Below are 17,653 nucleotides of genomic sequence, written 5' to 3' on the forward strand. Positions count from 1 at the left end.
GTAAAAATGTGTGAATGTATTAAAGGTGAAGTCAGTGATTTCAATCCACAATAATTTTTGACAGATTCATGTTTTCTCAGGTTTCACTGGATATTTGTTCTGTGTGTGTTTGCTGAAAGCAGAACAATATTCCTGCACTGCACAGACCTAGTTCTGTTAATAGGAAACAAAGTGGCTCAGATTGAGCACTATTTCAGCGAGTCCTGTGCGTGACAGAGTGGGAGGAGGGGAAGATGGGGAAGAAAGAGGCAGTGGGAGTGAGAGGGATGGTAAATCTGGTACATGTTAACTCTAAATATACTAAGTAGCAAAATAATCAAGTATCTTTCTCCAGAATTGCAGACTCCACCTTTAATTTAAATGGAAGAGACCAGATTAAAGATCGGTGTTGGTTGTGCCTGCAACCACACCTTGAATTCGCTTTACACCATTGTAGGAGGATCACAACTTCACCATCAGATGTCACAATTAAAAGAAACTTCCACGAAACACGCAACACTGCTCTTAAACTCAGAACTCTTGAATGATGTTTTTAAAAAACAAAAGAAACCAAGACAAACATTCAGAGTTAGCAATATCATTTAATCTTTCCCCCTCAGCTTAGAATCACTGTTGTACATAAGTTACGTTTTGTTTTCTCAATTTCACAGGTACTTTTTTTCTCTCTTCAAACTTCCAGTTTGACCTCCCTCTCGTATCAAACAAAAAAAAAGCAGATTGTATTATACAAAAATGCAAACCAATTTTCACACAGTGAATTCTCTTACAAAGTCATAAAATGGCGTAATAATGGCTACATCCACATTGGAGGAAGATAATTCTAGACATTCCTTAATGGAGTATAATATACATATAAAAACTTTTTTTCTTGCTGAAATCAAACCTGTACCTTAATTTAAGAGATATTTTACAAGGGAGTAATCATATAAAAAATCCATTTGCGAATTTCCCCAGAAAGCCCAGGAATAAAATGTGAGCCTCAAACAGCAGTAACAGAGTTCAGTGGTCAAGGGTGGGAGTGGAGGGATTAACTGGTTAAATGAGGGGTACAGGCAGCAGTTCCACTCAGAAACGAAAACACACAGGAGATTGAAATGAACATATATGCTATTTACTATATAGTAAACCACCACATACGTCATAGTATGCCAGTTCTGCTAAGCTAAAGGCGTTGTAGGCTCATTCAGTCCTGCAGTGACCTATCAGGTAGAATCAGCATTGTGGTAGTTTTGGTTGTCTTGCATTTAGAAGAGTGAAAAACAACATATTGAATTAACATCATTAAATGTTGCCAATTTATGGCTACATCCTCATTCCCTCTTTTTAACTTTATACTGAATTTCTTAGCTAATGGGCCAATTTCTTGTAAATAGTTGTGAAAGAAAAAAATACTGGTGTGAAAGTCACTTGGATAGTCTTAAAGCTGTTGACTACACATCAGGTCAGATGATGCATTGAAGACTAAGACTTGCAGGTCAGTAATTTCACTCAACTATTGCAGAAACAAAAAAAAATGGAAAGCAAAAACTACAAACCCAGCTAGGTCAACAACATTACCTTAAAAAAACAATAAAAATATACATTTTTAACTCAAATCTTTAGAGATTTGCATTATTGCATTGTTGCCGTTTTATATGACAGTTTTTGAAAGGGTGTCAAGGGGTGGAGTTTGCTAGAGTCCATCTGTTTGACCCTAAATCATGCCAATTCAGTGTTAGTTGTTTTTTTTCTTTTTTGAGATCATTTCATGCTCCAAAAACAGACAATGTAAAGGAGCATTACAAGAGGATTTAAGGCTAACCTTTCATCAGAGACTTCCTGCCAATTCTTTGGGGGCAATGGCGGGCAAAAACCCCAACACTTTTCTAATACCTCAACACTATCACCCAGTACAGCACACTTTGAGGGAGAGGAAAAGAAAAAAAAAAACTTAGGGTACATTTTCTACAATACAATCTAGCACACACAAAACATCTCCATAAATTTTCCAAAGTTACAGATTTTGTCTTCTTCGGAAGCATAGTCTATAAAGAACATCTTTGTTTGAACACAAAAGATTAAGTGAACACACATCAATGCACACAGAAGTCCTTCGTCTGGGAAAGGATAAAGTCTGTGTTGGCAACCAGTGGACAGAGAACAAATCAAAAAAAAAAAAAATTTTGCTGATTCTAAGTAGAGATCATTTAATATAAATGCTGAGCGAGTAGAATAAGAGGTGGCACGTTAATAGTGCTTTAGTATATTAATGTATGTATACATACTCATATGTATAAGTGAGCTGTGTACCTAAACAATAAATGTAGCAAGGAGCAGCCAGAGGCCTTAAGTGTGGTTTGGGGGGGAGGGAAAAAACAAATCCAAATTAGCATTCGCTATTATGGCGCTGACAAGCTGGAAGAGATGCCCATCAAACTATTCAGATGAGGGTGTCGGACACAAAAACATTTGTGTCGTTCTATGACTCATCAGTTATCAGGGATTTGTCAAACTGTCAGTTTCTTAGTACACCTCATCTGACCAAAACCAAGGCTCAACATTGAACTAAAACAACTTGACCCAGAGCATCTTCTCTATCCTTCAACCGTTCAAGCACAAGGACTCACTCGCTCTCAGCAGAGCTGTAAAACTGTTGCCAGTCATGCTAATTGTTTACGGAAGGCAAAGAGCTCCATGAGCATCAGCAGTAAACAATTTATATGATGGAGAAAGAGCAATAACAGTAGTAATGATGGTGATGATGACAGCAAGTTATGAACATAACAGTGAACAGAAATGAATATTGTACCAGGCATCAATAAAGATGCTTAAATATACTCAATGCAATATAAATGAACATAACGAATATGATTCAAGGAGAGGTGTTTTTGAAAGTTTGCTTCGTTTACTCCTCAGTAATTAATACTGCTATCTTCTGCTGTAAACAGTTTCAAATTGACTGTGTAGCTGAAAACACTACAACAGGAACCCTTCTACTACAAATGTTAAATCTGGCTTCTGCACATAATTCAACCATCTCATGAAAAAGAGGAGGGCATGTCATCCACTAAGCGCTACAAAGCCTTCACAAGGTAAGCTTCACCGCCCAAAATCGTAACAATGTAAAGCATGAAAAAATAAAACTAAATCAAACAAAAAAGACACAAGGGAAGGCAACTTCATAGAAGTTAGGAGAACAAATGACAAGATAATCCCAATGGGGAGGCCATTTGTGTGGCCAGATGAGAAGCTCTGAGGAGGGAAATCTTTATTTGCCCTGATGTCATAAAGTCAAGTTTACACATAATCACCTGACTCCTGAAGCAGAAAGATGTACTCTCTCTCAGCCTGGTAATGTGCATTCACCCACCATCCCAAAAAAACAACCCAAAACAACAACAACAAAAAAATCTACTTACTTTTGTGAATGTTGAAAAATTTCATAACAATTGGCTCGGTACTGAATGCAGCACATTAAGGAGCACAGGCAAAAGGCATCGCAACAAAACCACATCAGGTTTACATCACAACCCAGAGCAGTACATAGTAGATTCCCTTATAGAAAACATGGAAAGCTCATTATCAAATAGACTTGTTGCAATCTTTAAAACAGAATGCTCCAATTAAATGTATAATATACTGCTTTCAAGTATGAAACAGACACATGATGTGTTCATAAAATTCAATAATAAAAATCATACTTCTCGTGACAGGTGAGGAAGTGCATGTGGTGCATCACCTCATTTCTAAACACCTTGCATGTCCATTTTGGCTAAACATTGTAGTTTTTCCCTCCTCAGACATCTCGATCTGGGCAACCTCTTTTTTTTTTTTTGTTACGATTTTTGGGGTGAGTACCAAGCGACACACTTCTGCTGTTTCCTACATTATCCTCATAAATCAGAGATCCTAAGAGAAGTTTATCAGAGTCTGTGATGTGATAGTACTTGTTAACCAGCTCCAACTGCTCAATTACATGTATGCTGATAGAACTAAACCGAGAGTCTTATAAAGGGAGAATCAAATACTTGCTTATACTTTTATGTTTACTGAGGATGGAATACGTGTATCCTTTTTTGAATCAAGTTATAATAACACTGTCAGCATCACCACCATTTTATCCTCCTGATATATCTATTGTGAGCCTTGTTAATCTAATACCAGTACAAAAAAAATTAAAATAACACACACAAGAAATGTTATCATATGCCCTGGTTTCCAGGCAAGGAAAGTCATTAAAAAAAGCTCATTCACAGAACAAAAAGAAAGAAAATTCATCACGGCAGATACTGCTCATCTTCTAAATAGAATGGGTGTATGTGTGCCTGTGCATGCTTTTCAATTGAGCATCCTGGTGTGTGTGTGTGTGTGTGTGTGTGTGTGTGTGTGTGGTGTGTGTGTGTGTGTGTGTGTGTGTTTATGTGGCTGCGTGCATGTACATGTGTGTGTGTGTGTGGGCACGGGTGTGTAAGTGTGTACTTCCTAAGAGCAGGAATGGACAACACCATTCTTCTGCATTTCTGAACCAGTGGCACCTGGGTCAGAACACAGGCCCAGCGCAGACGTCTTATTTGTCAGTGACAGCATGGACCCGCCCACTGCACTTTCTTGCAGACTGCTGGAGCCATTTGACACCTCGCTGAATTAAGAACACAGGAGAAACCTCAAGTCAGAACAGGAAATGACGACAAAGGGGTCAAACCAATAATGTAATGCATATTCAGGAAATCTATACTATGTCATAATATTTGTTCTTACTCACCCAAGAGCCAGGGAGATCTCTTCTAGCTGAGTCTTGTGCTCTGGCTGTCCATTCTCTGCAGGTTTCATCTTGTACTGCTGCACATCATGAGCTACTTGGTTTTCCTGGTTTTCAAAGTGGAGAAAATTTGCTTGGTTGATGGAATGCCCCTCACCAACATAGTCTGTTTTGACAAAATTATGTCGCTATCTGATCAAACTGAACTACTGTCTGTTATTTTTTAAGACTTGAGCAAAGGCACATTTCACTTATTCTTGTCTGTGCAAGTGCTGTGCAAGAATATATGATATTATGCATTTTGTGAGGGACTCAGTAGGATGTTCTCCTCCATCAACCATCACAGGAGCTGTAATCAATAAATCCCCCCTTATTCAAACTTCTTTTAACATACACTGCCACGCTATAACAACCATTACTGGTGCTTCAAGGCCTCCCTACCATAGCCATCTCACGGGTCCTCTTGCCAATCTCTCTCTCCACCTGGTGGAGCTCCAGGCTCAGCTGTTCACTGGAGACAGCTGTTGCACTTGCTCCCCCTGCTGGCCACTTGGGCTGTTGCTGTTGCGGGGCGACTGCTGCCTGGACCTGGCTGGACTGCACAGGCTGACCTGCCAATGCACTGGCCTCCCTCTGCAGGAGTAAAGAGTTACTGGCAGCCTGTAATAGTGAGACAGGAAGTGAAGGGGGTGAGTGTGCAATCTGGAGATTGTTGGCAATAATCTGAAGAAATACAGCACAAAATGGAAAGCCTGATTATTGAGGTTATGTTTCAATGTTGATTTTATTTTAATAGTGACTAAGCTGCATGCCAACCGCTTTTCTTCTTCACCCCATCAATTTTTATGTGAAGAGATAGAGGAGCTATGAATATGTAATATGACATCATCTCCTCAGAAATGGAAAAACTCTTCAGACATTTCTAAATCTTTGGTATGGTCAAATCTATCAAATCAATTTTGTACTTTCATAAATACTCATTTTAGTTTCAGAGATCATACATACCTCCATGCTGTGCATCTGGGTCTGTTGAGTGATCTGCTGGTTGACTTGCTGCAGCTCAATCTTTAACTGTTCTCTGTCCGAGGCTGCCATAGGCAGGCTGTGAGTGGAAAAAATTATAGTAAGAACTGCTTTACAATCATTCCAGGCCACAAACTTTCATTTTCATGTGTGTATGTGTGCCATTTCCTAAAAGTGGGATTAGCATTATCACAGAAAAAAGACAAAGGGCTCACCGCTCACTGAAGTGTCCCTGAGAGGAGGAGGCAGTCTGGTGGGAGGGGTATGAAGCTCCACCCCATCCTCCATGGCTTCCATATGTGTACTCTGCTGTAGGCATAGCAGCAAAATGAAAAACCGAAATATGCTATTGACAGACTGGAATGTTTCAACACCACAATTATGTGAAATTACCATGTTGCAAAATTCACTGTAAGAGGTATGGGTGTGTGTTTAATAGTTTTCAGTAATTATAGCATATATAAAGATATTTTTTATGTGTGATTCATCATACAGAAGATAACAGAATTGAGTATTTTGGAGAGCTCATAAGCAACAATATGAATTATTGCTTAACCTTAATAAGTAGTGCCCTAATACAGCTGTGAAAAGGTATATAGTAAGGTTCATATCAGGAGTGATAATACATCACACTACTTATTCTACTATTACCACGAAATACATCATATCTAATGTGAAATGCATCAGTCAAACAGAAATATTAAGAATGCAATAACAAATGCTACGTTAGAAGCCTTCCTATATGCAAACAGAAGTATGACAATATTTATCAGACATTAATAGGTGATTGTGCATATACATGGTCTTTTACCTGGCATGGCCATGTGTTTAGAGTTGGGGTTCTGGGGAGTGGCTGCCATAGCCTGCACAGGACCAGTGGTCTGGTAGCCTGTTTTTGAAGTGCGGGAAATGGCACCAAAGCGTGACACAGTAGGCTGGGGACCAAATGGAATAATAGGGTCATCATCCTTTACTTCTGCACCCCTCCGAGGAGCCTCCAATGATGGTTCCCTCAGAGCTTTAGCCTCCACATTCTGGCAGGGAAGACGGAAGATTAAAGAGAGTAAAGGTTATGATAAAAGGAGATCTCAGGAAGAGGCAGAGTGAGCCTCATGTTCTTTTCTCACTTGATATACTGACAAATATTGGATTTATCAGTAGAACACAAAGAACATTAATTAATTCTGCCTGGTGAACATAAGGTCAAATAGCATAATAGCTTTAGTTAATTAACATCACCTCAATTGCGCAGTCTATTATAGCACAGTTACATTGAATGTATCCGTCCTAAATCATTCACCATACAATCTATCAATTTTTCCACCTCCAAGGTCTATAGCGAGAAATACTGATGTAATTATGAACAGTTATCCATCTTAACTTACCATCATCTCCATGGTGCCAGGAACCATAACATCTTTGGGTTTGACATCCTTTGTGCCAATGTACGAGCCAATAGTTTCACAAGACCAGGGAGAGTATTGTCCTGCATAGTCAGGCTCTCTGCATTTAACTAGAGCTTTGGAGCTCTCCTCACCATACTGCAGACACAGAACATGTGATCATTAATACTTTCATATATTTGCAGTCAATCAAAACTTTCTTTGACTCACCGCACCATCTCGTCATTTTATCATTCTGAAACCTGGAATTAAAAAGTATCAGAAACAAATGAAATTGACTTCATACTAACCTCAGGAGGATAATCACTGGGGAAGGGATGTGAAAGAGTGGGTGACGCAGCAAACGGCGGAGGGGAAATAACCTTCCTCTCCTCCAGCTGGGATAACAGCTCCTGCCGACGTCGATGCAGGTAGTCCAGGCTGGGCTGTGAACCACTATATGACGGCCCCTATGATACACAGAAATATCAATGCTGAGCTGCTGGCTGTTATTTTAGTGGTTTGTATCTAGCAGGACCACAAAAACTGTAAAAAGGCAAATTACGTAAATGATCAAACTCACCCTGACATAAGTCCTCATAGGTGGAGGTTGGGCACCTGGTTGATAGTAAGCATCTGGGGGGTATCTATCCCGGGAACTGTGCTCCTGGTGGTAGAGTGAGTTAGCCTGTCCTGCTGATGGTGGGGGAACATCCAAAGGTGCTGGACTCATTCTAACCAAGCCATCCCTCTGAGATGGGTAAGGCTGTGGGGGAGGTGGTGGACCAGCGTAGGTCCCATGGCGACCTCTGTCATAGTGTGGAGGGTGAGGATAGGAGAAGGGTGGGCCAGAGTGAGGGGCCTGGTAGGGGCGCTCAGGAGGGCCATAGCCAGGGTAAGGGTCCTGGTAAGGGGGTCCTGACTCACCGGGGGGAGGAGGGTTACGGATGTAATCCCGAGGAACATACTGTGGTGGCTGTTGGTAGGGGTACCCTGAGAAACAAATATCAAAATATAATCAAAATTACTTTTCCTTATTAATTCTAATTACAAAGTACAACATTTTCACATTGTCACACACACACACAGAATTATGTATTATTCAGTGTGTTTAATCCTTGCCTGTGGGGTACTGTGGGGGCTCATACTGAGAGGCAGAAGGTGGTGGGCGAGTGTCATAGCACATCTCAGGGAGTTGAGGCTGGGGGTACACTGGTGAACCTCTAGCTACCACAGGCATGTGCTTCACTCCAGAAAGGTGATCTGCTGCAATCCTTGGGTGTGCCATGGCATGAGGTGGCAGAGGCATACCGGGTTTGGGCACAGGGTCCAGGCTACAAACACAAATGTTATTAAAAAAAACTTTGCAGCATTCAAAGGATGTATGCTATCTTGCTCTGTTATATACATTGCAGGTAACTGCATTGAACATCACGAACACCAAAGTACAGGAAGAAAATCAGTGCAGTCAACTTGTCAATCAGAAGAAAAACCTGTCTCCATGGCACAACATTGCTTGCTTTAAGCAGCCAACTAAATTAATTTCCATGAAACACCATACTTACACATCAGGTGGTGATCCTGGGGCACTGGGATTCCCTCCATCCATCTTGACAGGTTTGCGCAATAGTTCGTATGAGACGGTGTCCGTGCCACGAGCAATGAGCTGGGGCAAAGAGGGTGCAACATTCCCATTGGTGAGGGGTGAAGGCTTCCGGGTCACTGCTACATCAAGAGGAAGGCCCTCATCTGACAAGAGCCCTCCTGCACCGGGGAGTCGAGCTGCAAGACGCTTATTCATCTTACGGTACCTGACAAAAACAAAACACAATACAAAATCCATAAGAAACACCGTGGTGACAGTGGATAAAGGTAAGGAAGAAATCAGACAAATGATTTTCAAAAGGAACATTTCTCGATGTTGATATCTGTTAGACTCACTTCTCCAGTTCTTCCTGAGAGTGAGCAAAGGTACAGCTGGCTCCACGAGGACAGCCTCCTTTCTGCTTCATGTCGCGACACATGTATGTCTTGTACTTGCTGTGCTGAGGAGGCTGATGAGAGACAGAGAACTTAACATTTGTGTATGATTAAAAAAAAGGCTAAAGCCCAGCAGTCTAACACTATTCTGGTAATTACAATAAATACATCTAGGGGTTGTACCAACAAAAGGAACTGTCAGTATCAATTATTAAACACCTCAAAATTCAAAAGGTGTGTTATAGATACAGAAAAACATCATCAGATGTCTTGGTACCATCTTGGGACTGGAGGAACTAGCAACCTTTCTTACTCCCAACTCTTTTTGTGGTCCAAAGGAAAACACTGACCTGTTGAGGATCCGCTCCTTTCTTGCTATGATTCTGAATGAAGTCCACCAGGCCATGTACCACTGTTTTCACTGCTACCAAACCCTTCTCAAGCTGCTCCCATGTAGGTGGAGGAGCATCTATGAAGACAAATAAAGATATTGAACCTTTGTTTTTTTTTTTGTATTTTCATTTACTGTACTTTTTTGTCTAAGATGTGAGGTGTATCTGCATTGGGCTCCAAAGCACCACTACTGACAGCGCATACTGCCAACAAAGTCCTCAGCAGACAGCCTTGAACATAAATGCTTTTGTCTGGTGTGCAATACTGAGTTTCTCTCCACTGGGAGGTCAGAGGGTAAGGCAGTTACCACACAGTGCTTCTTGTTTTGGTATGAAATTTCCTCATTTCAGTATGCCTCATGAGCCAAACATTAACTGTCAGAAGTGTATGATTGTAAACACTCTTATGGTCCCAGGGAGAAAATTTTTAAGTGCAAACTTGACCTGCAATCTTTTGGCAGTGTACTAGTTGGTGTCCATTACCTGTACAATGGTAGCAGATGCAGCCTGGAAAGCTGGGCATACACGTATGCCATTTTTATTAAATATATACTAACCCACACCACACATGGACTTTGAGTGTTAATCGGCAGCAGTGCATGGCAGAAATCTGCACTTTCAACTGATATTCAGCTCTTGCATCAATATAAAATCAAGTATGAAGTTTGTTTGCTTCCTACCAGGACTGGGATCAATGTTGGCCAATAGTTCCAGGTGAGGCCGCAGCCTGTTGAGGTTGGCTGGGTCTCCGGTCCTTTGCAGTGCAATCGTCAGCTCCTGCACACTCTGAGCAAAAGATGCTGGGGTCTGCAGCTACGGCACAGACATAAACACAAAGAAAACCATTAAATGCTTTATCAGTTTTGTGGCAGATAGGCTTTTGTATGTACAAACAAGTTACGATATATCAAGCTCAGAAATGTGTAGCTGAACACGCAAGTCATTCTCTGTAATGTGTACAACTAGACATGGAAGAAAAAGTGTTATTTCACACACCTTGTCGATGATAGACTGCATGTGTGACTTGTGAGATTGATCTCCATACAACAGAGAAGACCACTGGTCAGGTGCAATGCGCAGTCCACCCTCCATGGCAATCTGAACAATCTGAGAGTCATGCTCACGTCGCAGAGCCTCGTAAGTACGGAACTCCTCTTTCAGCTGCATCAGGGATGAATCTTCATCACGTTTGGTGACCTACATTGGAACAAAAGAATGAGTTAGCCTTAAAAGAAACTTCCTGTCAAAGATTAGATGTTAGAAAGCCTTTAATACCATTTTAATGTTTTATACACATCACAACCTTGAATAAACAATCATTTTTAACACACACATTCTTACATGGACAGGGTTGTAATAATATGGAGTAGATGGGCCCCATTATGAAGCAGCACCATATAACCTACAATATTTCTCACAAACGTCAAAACAATTCATGAAATTTCTTTTGATTTGCACCCAGAGACATACCTTAAAGCAGGAGGCCCTGTAGAGGAGCTGCACCACATGGCCTATGCTAGTTTTAGAGGCCTGGGGAAAGCGTGGTTCAAGCCTCTGAACTACAAAGAGAACCAAAACTTTTCTGGACAGAGCAGAACCATCCTCTAGAGCAAGGAGAACCAACTTTAGAGCTTCCTCTTGCATTGCTAGGGAAGGAAACATATAAACCATCACAACCAAGCTGAGAATAAATGGGCTGATTCAGTGGTTCACTTTTATGGTAATGAACAACTACCTACCTGGGCCAAGAAACTGACATCCTCGTGCACGGACAGCAGCCCACAGATTGGAAGAGAGCTGCTGTGGATTCTGGTGCTGCAAGATGAGTTCGGTGACAGTTCGCTCACCCAGAGAGCGGGCAGCTCTCATGGCTCTAACACGGCCCTCTTCTTCCACCAGCTGGCAGTGGACCAGAGTTACCAGTTTCCTCTGCATGGGTCGACTAAGCATGCTCTGGGCTGTACTGCTCAAACCCACACCTGGTAAGAAACGAGAGAATTATGATATACCCCTGCACCATGTTTACATCAATGCAAGATATCTGATTTTACAAACCCTCTCTCAGTACAATGCAACATTCTTCGACAGTGCCACCAAAGCAAGTCTCCAAACTTTCAAAAGTGGTTTAGAAATTGGATTGACAGCTCTCTAAAACGACTAAGAGCACAAATGTAACTACTGAACAGGAAAAATATATATTATAAATATGAAATCACAGATATCACTGTGTTCATTCTTGAGTCATGCTACAGACATGCACAACTCGCCAGCAGAATTTCTCAGTGCAACACACAGCAAAAAGTTGAGTGATATTAAACTGTAAAATGAAGGCAAATAGAGTTATTATGAATGCAGAAGTTTTTTGATAATCTTTCACTCAACATTAACAATGTAAATGGACCATGCATGCATTTAAAACATGCCAGGTTAGCAGCATCATATGTGCACCACAGGACATTGGGATGTTTTCAACAGCGAGATTTGTAATGAGGCTTCATTCAGCATTTGTGACTATAAGAATCCTTATATTGGTTTGAAGTGGGCATGACACACATGGTTTTCTATACAACAGGCTAATCACAGAGAAATTGTGTTATTAAGTTGGTTTAGGGCAATGGCTAACAGCCTTCATGACGTTCAGCCCAGCAGTATGTCACCATGTTCACAATTTCAATTCAAATTGGCAAAAATGTAATCAGCTGACAGATGTGCAATATATTTATGATAAAACAGGGTTGTGTTTATCTGTGTTTACTAGAAGAGTTCGGTGTTTCTCACACATTGATGTAATTGTGGCCCTCACCACCATATCAACAGTAGTGTCAAATATTACTTTTTTACTCTTTTTCCTATTTAAAATGAATTAAACTTTATTTCAGGGCAACACTGATTGGCTCACCCCTCCTTGTCACCCTCTCACTCATTTTCTCTCACAACATTCTCTTCTGTGAATAGTCCTTCCTCTCCATGAATACTCTCAATAAAAACATGATCATGTGCAGGAGGAAGAATTCTTGTTTACCTTTCCTTGCTGAAAGGATAGCTTTGGCAAATTCCTGATTAAAATCAATCAAGAGTTCACAAATGGTCAATATTATGAACACCACTGCACAAATTTGTGCAAAGGTGACATATTTGAGTTAATTGTGTCAAGATAATCTATGGTATTTGTCCATCTTGATGATGCAACTCTTGAACTAAGTTATTAGCAAACATGCAAGGAGCCTAGCTAGTAAGGATTCTTACAAATTCATGTTAGAGCACAGCTGGGTTGTCAAGGTTACCACAGTACATAGCTGCTAGTCAACATTGACTGCATCTGCAAATGGATAACGGGAATGTGATTTCTTCAGTTCTTACACTGAAAGTTTGATCCCTTAACCCAGACAAAAACTGAAAAATACTTTCAAGAGACCCAAAAAGCCTCATTCTGAGGAAGTACAAAAACAGCCTCGGCCATAGGTATTAGTTTTATAGATATTTGACAGAAAGTGAAGCAATGGAGCACTGTATATATATATATATATATATATATATATATATATATATATATATATATATATATATATATATATATATATATATATATATATACAATGTTATTTAACACAATTTGAAACAATGGAGCGCTGAATATATTGACATATTTGCAGTAAATCACCTTAAATGCCATATTTTTTATACTAATTAATAGAAGAAAGCATGTGTGCCTTTTCTGTGCACACACACACACGTCATCCCCCTTTAGCTAATGCTGAAAACAGAATCTAATTCCATGGACAACAGAGTCCCCATAACAACCTAGTTATGTCATATTAACAAATTGATCAGTGGAAGTTTCAGACAGCTACAATTTCATGAGTTTTCACATATGCTGATTTTTTCAAATGGGGTTTTCTATGGATATTGCTGACAACATTTTATTCTTTTCTTGTTCCCTGTATGACATTACCATGAAAAAAACAAACAGATACACTCCTTTCAAGAAGGACACAAGTCCACTAAGAGTGACCTGCCTATAACATTTTCAAATTTTAAACAAATGGAGTGTTTACATTGGATTTTCCAGGTTAAAATCAACCTCAAGCTTTGAATTTAAAGGCAGCAAGTATGTCAACAGATAAAGAAAAAAAACGTAATAAAGGAAGAACAAAATATAGAGGCAATGAGAATGTGTTTGTATGTTTTCAAGTACCCCGGGTGTTGCTGAGGGGTTTGAGGTAGAGGGCCAGTTCCTCCACACACTGCCTGGCTTCCTCATAATGCTGTGAGTCCTCAGGACTGGTTATTAAAGCAACTGGCTGAGCCTTAGGAACCTGGAACAGAACATGGAGGAGAAAAAAAATTAGGACAGCTGACAGCAAAAACTGAAATCTTTAAGTATAACTATGTTTCAACAAAATGGCAGAGGCTTTAGTGCCATCTTTTTCTTTTCATTGTCTAATGTTGTAGATAAAATTGCTAAACAGTGCTGAGTACAAATTAATATTAGATACATTTTAATGTGTGCCAAAGTTTTAGCATACATTCTCAGTGACTAAGATGGTTTTGTGATATCCATTGAAACTGTTTAAGTGCCATCCTCTACACCACACATTTACTAACTGAAAATAAATCATAGTTTTAGAAAAAACAATCTTAACTTGAACCGATCTGTAATGTACAATACAATTCTAAAAATGAGTCTGAAACATTTTTTTTAGGAATCCTTTATCTTTTAGAGCACAATCTTGTGATGTTTCTGTGATGATTAGCAAAGGTCCACTAACCATTTAGTTTTCCCAGACCATACTTTGACTATCAAATCAAGGAAATGGCTGACAATAAATTTCATATCTGATGGTTAAATAACCACGTTATTGCATTACAGGCTTTTGATCAGATATCTGCATGTATGTCACGGCTTGCTGAACTGTTCCCATTCTAATAACTACAATTTAAAATGGAGGCAGGTAAGTGGAGAAAACTGTTTGTACATCATGTTTGTATTGCCATACACAAGGAAATGCTGGCCATGCACTTTGTAAAAAGCAATGGCTGATTTAAGCAATCATTTGGCACCCTCAATTATATACCATTTTTTTTGCTAATCTTTTGTATAAATAACGACCAGAGCAACCACATTGCAGACAAAAGATGGGATATAATCAATGTCACAGTCCATTCTGAATAAAATAAAACAACAACGCAAAATTATCCAAGCCCCTATGGAACAGGGCATCATAATGGGTACACTGAATTCACAGTGAGTGAGTTTCAGTTGTTAACTTAATAATTAAAACATTACATCAGAATGTTCATACTCTGAAATATTATCGTTTGCAAATCTGTTGTAACACTGCTCCAGAAGCATTGTCCACAAAGGTTAATATTAGCTTGTTTAGGTTAATACAGTGAGTGTCTATAACTGAGTAGAATGCTGCTCACAGTGTTTATAGGCTATTGTTATTATAATTAATACGCAATACATTCATTGGGCTGGTATTCCTTTTTGGTTATCAAGAATTGCAAAATTCACATTGCATTGGTACTGATTACTAATTGCCATCTTTGTCAGGGCATATTAATTTGATCAGACATAGTACACTATTAACCTGTAAACGCCTGTAAAACCAGTAAAAGATGTAACAAACAAAACATCTCAGCTTTGACTATATCAGACAGTTCAGGATTACAGTAGATACACTGACATTATCCATTACTTCAGTCTCATGTTGCAAGCTTGGCCAACACAGTCAAAACACCATTAGCTGTGCCTCACCCTGTTGATCAAACACCACTTCAGACAAATACAGCTTTACTGATTGTGCCAGCAGCACTCAGTAAACCAAAAACATTAAAGTCATTGCTCAATGACTTGAGTGTGACTCATAAAGGAATCCCCAAGCTATGTGCATCACATAATAGCAAAAGTGCAACACTCTAATACAATCCACAAATAGTGATTACTGCTGACATCATTCTGTCAAGCCTAAAAAAGTTCCACTACTCAAAAACATGTATGAGATGTTGTCCTTAATCACAACTTAGCGTCAACAAGGGCTCTGGAGATATAATGAGAACTGGGAGCTCTGTACAGTTGTTGTGCAATTTATGACAAACACATACAGACACACGTCTTACCTGGCCTCCCACGAGCTGCAACAGGGCTGTGTTGACAGGTAGCTGCTCGATGTCTGTGCTGATGGCTGTCTGGTCAAAGGGACAGGCCTTACGGTGCAACTTGTTCAGGCACATCTTGCAGACAGTATGTCCACAGCCCAAGCTGATGGGCCGGCGAACAGTCTCTTCAAATGTCTGTGTGCAGATTGGGCACAGCAGGAACTCTGTCCATTGTGGTGCTTGCACTGGCATGGTTATATGTTGATGGGATGGGTGTGTATAAATGTATGTAAGCTTTAACACAGAGAAAAAATATAATAATTATATATATATATATATGGAAGATTCCACTGGAATCAAATTTTTTTTCTTCCGAACTCAATCGTTCTTAAATGTCCTCACACATTGTGGATTTTGGATCACATCGCGTGATGAATACTGTAAAAGAGAAAGACAAAGTAAATTAAAATTAGGCAAACAATGACCACTGTGCATACATGTTTAAACGTGTCTTTGTAATGCTTTTTAACTTCTGTCCTAACTGTATCTAGGCACACTGAAAATATGGCTGAGCTGAGTATGAGCACATCCGTTGTTGAGAAATGCATTCCAGGCAGTGGGATGACAAATTAGATTTCTGGAAAGACAACCGATTCTACATTAAAATATGTCTCTCTTTTCTCGATGGTACACGTCGTTCACCCGTAACGAAAGTATTTTAAAAGAAATATGAGCTGACAGCACACTTTTGTAAGATACGAACGAAACATACGAGAAGATGGATCAAAACAACTGCTGTGTGGCCTACTTACAAGAGCTGGTTACCACTATGACTATGGACAAAGGGTACCGAAGAGGCTAACAACCAAGTCCCTGTGCGCTATCTAACTTGATATGAAGCTAACGTTTGCTAATAGATCTTGGTAATATTACACTAACATTAAAGTACAAATATTTATTTTATTTTGATCAATGACTGTGCCATACTGGCTGTAATCATCTCGATGTTTCGCCATACATCCATTAATTATATATCTCGTACGAAGCGATACGTTAGCCAGCTAATAGTTGGTAACGTTAGCTTACTTTTAGCAATCTAAGCTATGGGTGGCTAGTTTGCTAGCTTGGTTAGCGAGCAAACGTCGTCTGATCAAACAATAATTTCCTAATAATCCAAAGTCTGATGTTGGTTGACAAGCGCACATATATTATTCTAAATATAGTCACGGTTATTAATCCATTACACGACCGAGAACAGTAGCTATTAGCTCGAGTATTGGTCAAGGAAACGATAGCTCCGAGGCGTAGCATAGACACAACCGTTTGACTTGCAGTGATATTATGTAACGTTAGCATTGTAAACTATCAAGAACCCCATCTGCTTTCAAACTGTAACTATGTTCACCAGGCAGACTCATTTCAATGCAATAGCTGTTAAATTTTCAGAATCACAGCAGTGTCGCTTTAGTGATATTTAGAGAAGAAGCTAACTCAAACGATCTCGTCAGGATAAGCACAGAAGGCTAACATGCTAACGAACAAACGTTACTCCTCCCTACAGTAGCCATTAGCTCCTTAGCTAGCTATCTTTGCTTAGCCACAACTAACCATCGCTATGCGTCATTATTGTAACTAAAACTTAACATGCAACTTCTCGTATTACTCTCCCGCGTGGTACACAGATCATATTCATCGCTACTACTCACTTATTCCAAAAGACTTGGAAGTTTTTCATCTTTCTTTAGGAAACTGTTGCGATATTTTCTTGCCATGTCGACTGTGCAGCTTAGCTGCTGCCGAGGTTTGGGGAGGGTGTCAACTCGACGACAGACTCGCTAGCCGGTTACAGCTAGCTGAGCAAGATGTGTGTATGTGCGTGTGTTGGCGTGCGCGCGCGCGTGTGTATGTGCACGTGGCGTCCTCTGTTGGTGGGAGAGTGCATGTGCAGCCATAAACTGAGCAGCATCTGCTGGAGTCTGTGCACATCTGGGGACTGTTGACAACATCAGAACATAGACTCAATTAGGCTGATTGTG

General features: G+C 40.0%; 1 protein-coding gene across 2 annotated transcripts; it reads right to left on the bottom strand.

The window, feature by feature from the left end:
• Nucleotides 1–561: 561 nt before the first annotated feature.
• rc3h1b (ring finger and CCCH-type domains 1b) lies at nucleotides 562–17,479 on the bottom strand. 2 transcript variants are annotated; one of them, XM_023276569.3, is made up of 20 exons: nucleotides 17,324–17,479; nucleotides 15,639–16,055; nucleotides 13,711–13,831; nucleotides 11,255–11,494; nucleotides 10,986–11,161; nucleotides 10,512–10,712; nucleotides 10,196–10,328; nucleotides 9,474–9,592; nucleotides 9,085–9,197; nucleotides 8,709–8,954; nucleotides 8,266–8,477; nucleotides 7,727–8,136; nucleotides 7,455–7,613; nucleotides 7,147–7,302; nucleotides 6,573–6,795; nucleotides 5,977–6,067; nucleotides 5,744–5,840; nucleotides 5,180–5,398; nucleotides 4,742–4,845; nucleotides 562–4,618 (listed from the first exon to the last, which is right to left on the bottom strand). In XM_023276569.3, exons 2-20 carry the CDS (start codon nucleotides 15,867–15,869, stop codon nucleotides 4,462–4,464), a joined length of 3,408 nt encoding a protein of 1,135 aa, XP_023132337.2. In that variant the 5' UTR covers nucleotides 15,870–16,055; nucleotides 17,324–17,479; the 3' UTR covers nucleotides 562–4,461. The 2 variants fall into 2 exon arrangements, with proteins under 2 accessions (XP_023132337.2, XP_023132336.2); XM_023276568.3 differs by having other exon boundaries at nucleotides 5,977–6,070.
• Nucleotides 17,480–17,653: the final 174 nt, after the last annotated feature.

This window comes from Amphiprion ocellaris, chromosome 10, assembly GCF_022539595.1.
Source record: "Amphiprion ocellaris isolate individual 3 ecotype Okinawa chromosome 10, ASM2253959v1, whole genome shotgun sequence".
In the NCBI taxonomy this organism is placed as follows: domain Eukaryota; kingdom Metazoa; phylum Chordata; class Actinopteri; family Pomacentridae; genus Amphiprion; species Amphiprion ocellaris.

Bases quoted from the DNA above. Each gene is read 5' to 3' on its own strand.
- rc3h1b (XM_023276568.3), bottom strand. From the start codon at position 15,869: ATGCCAGTGCAAGCACCACAATGGACAGAGTTCCTGCTGTGCCCAATC. The intron at 11,162-11,254 runs GTAGGTAGTTGT...TTCCTTCCCTAG, and splicing joins ATGTCAGTTTCTTGGCCCAG to CAATGCAAGAGGAAGCTCTA. The intron at 9,593-10,195 runs GTAGGAAGCAAA...TTGTCTTCATAG, and splicing joins CAACATTGATCCCAGTCCTG to ATGCTCCTCCACCTACATGG.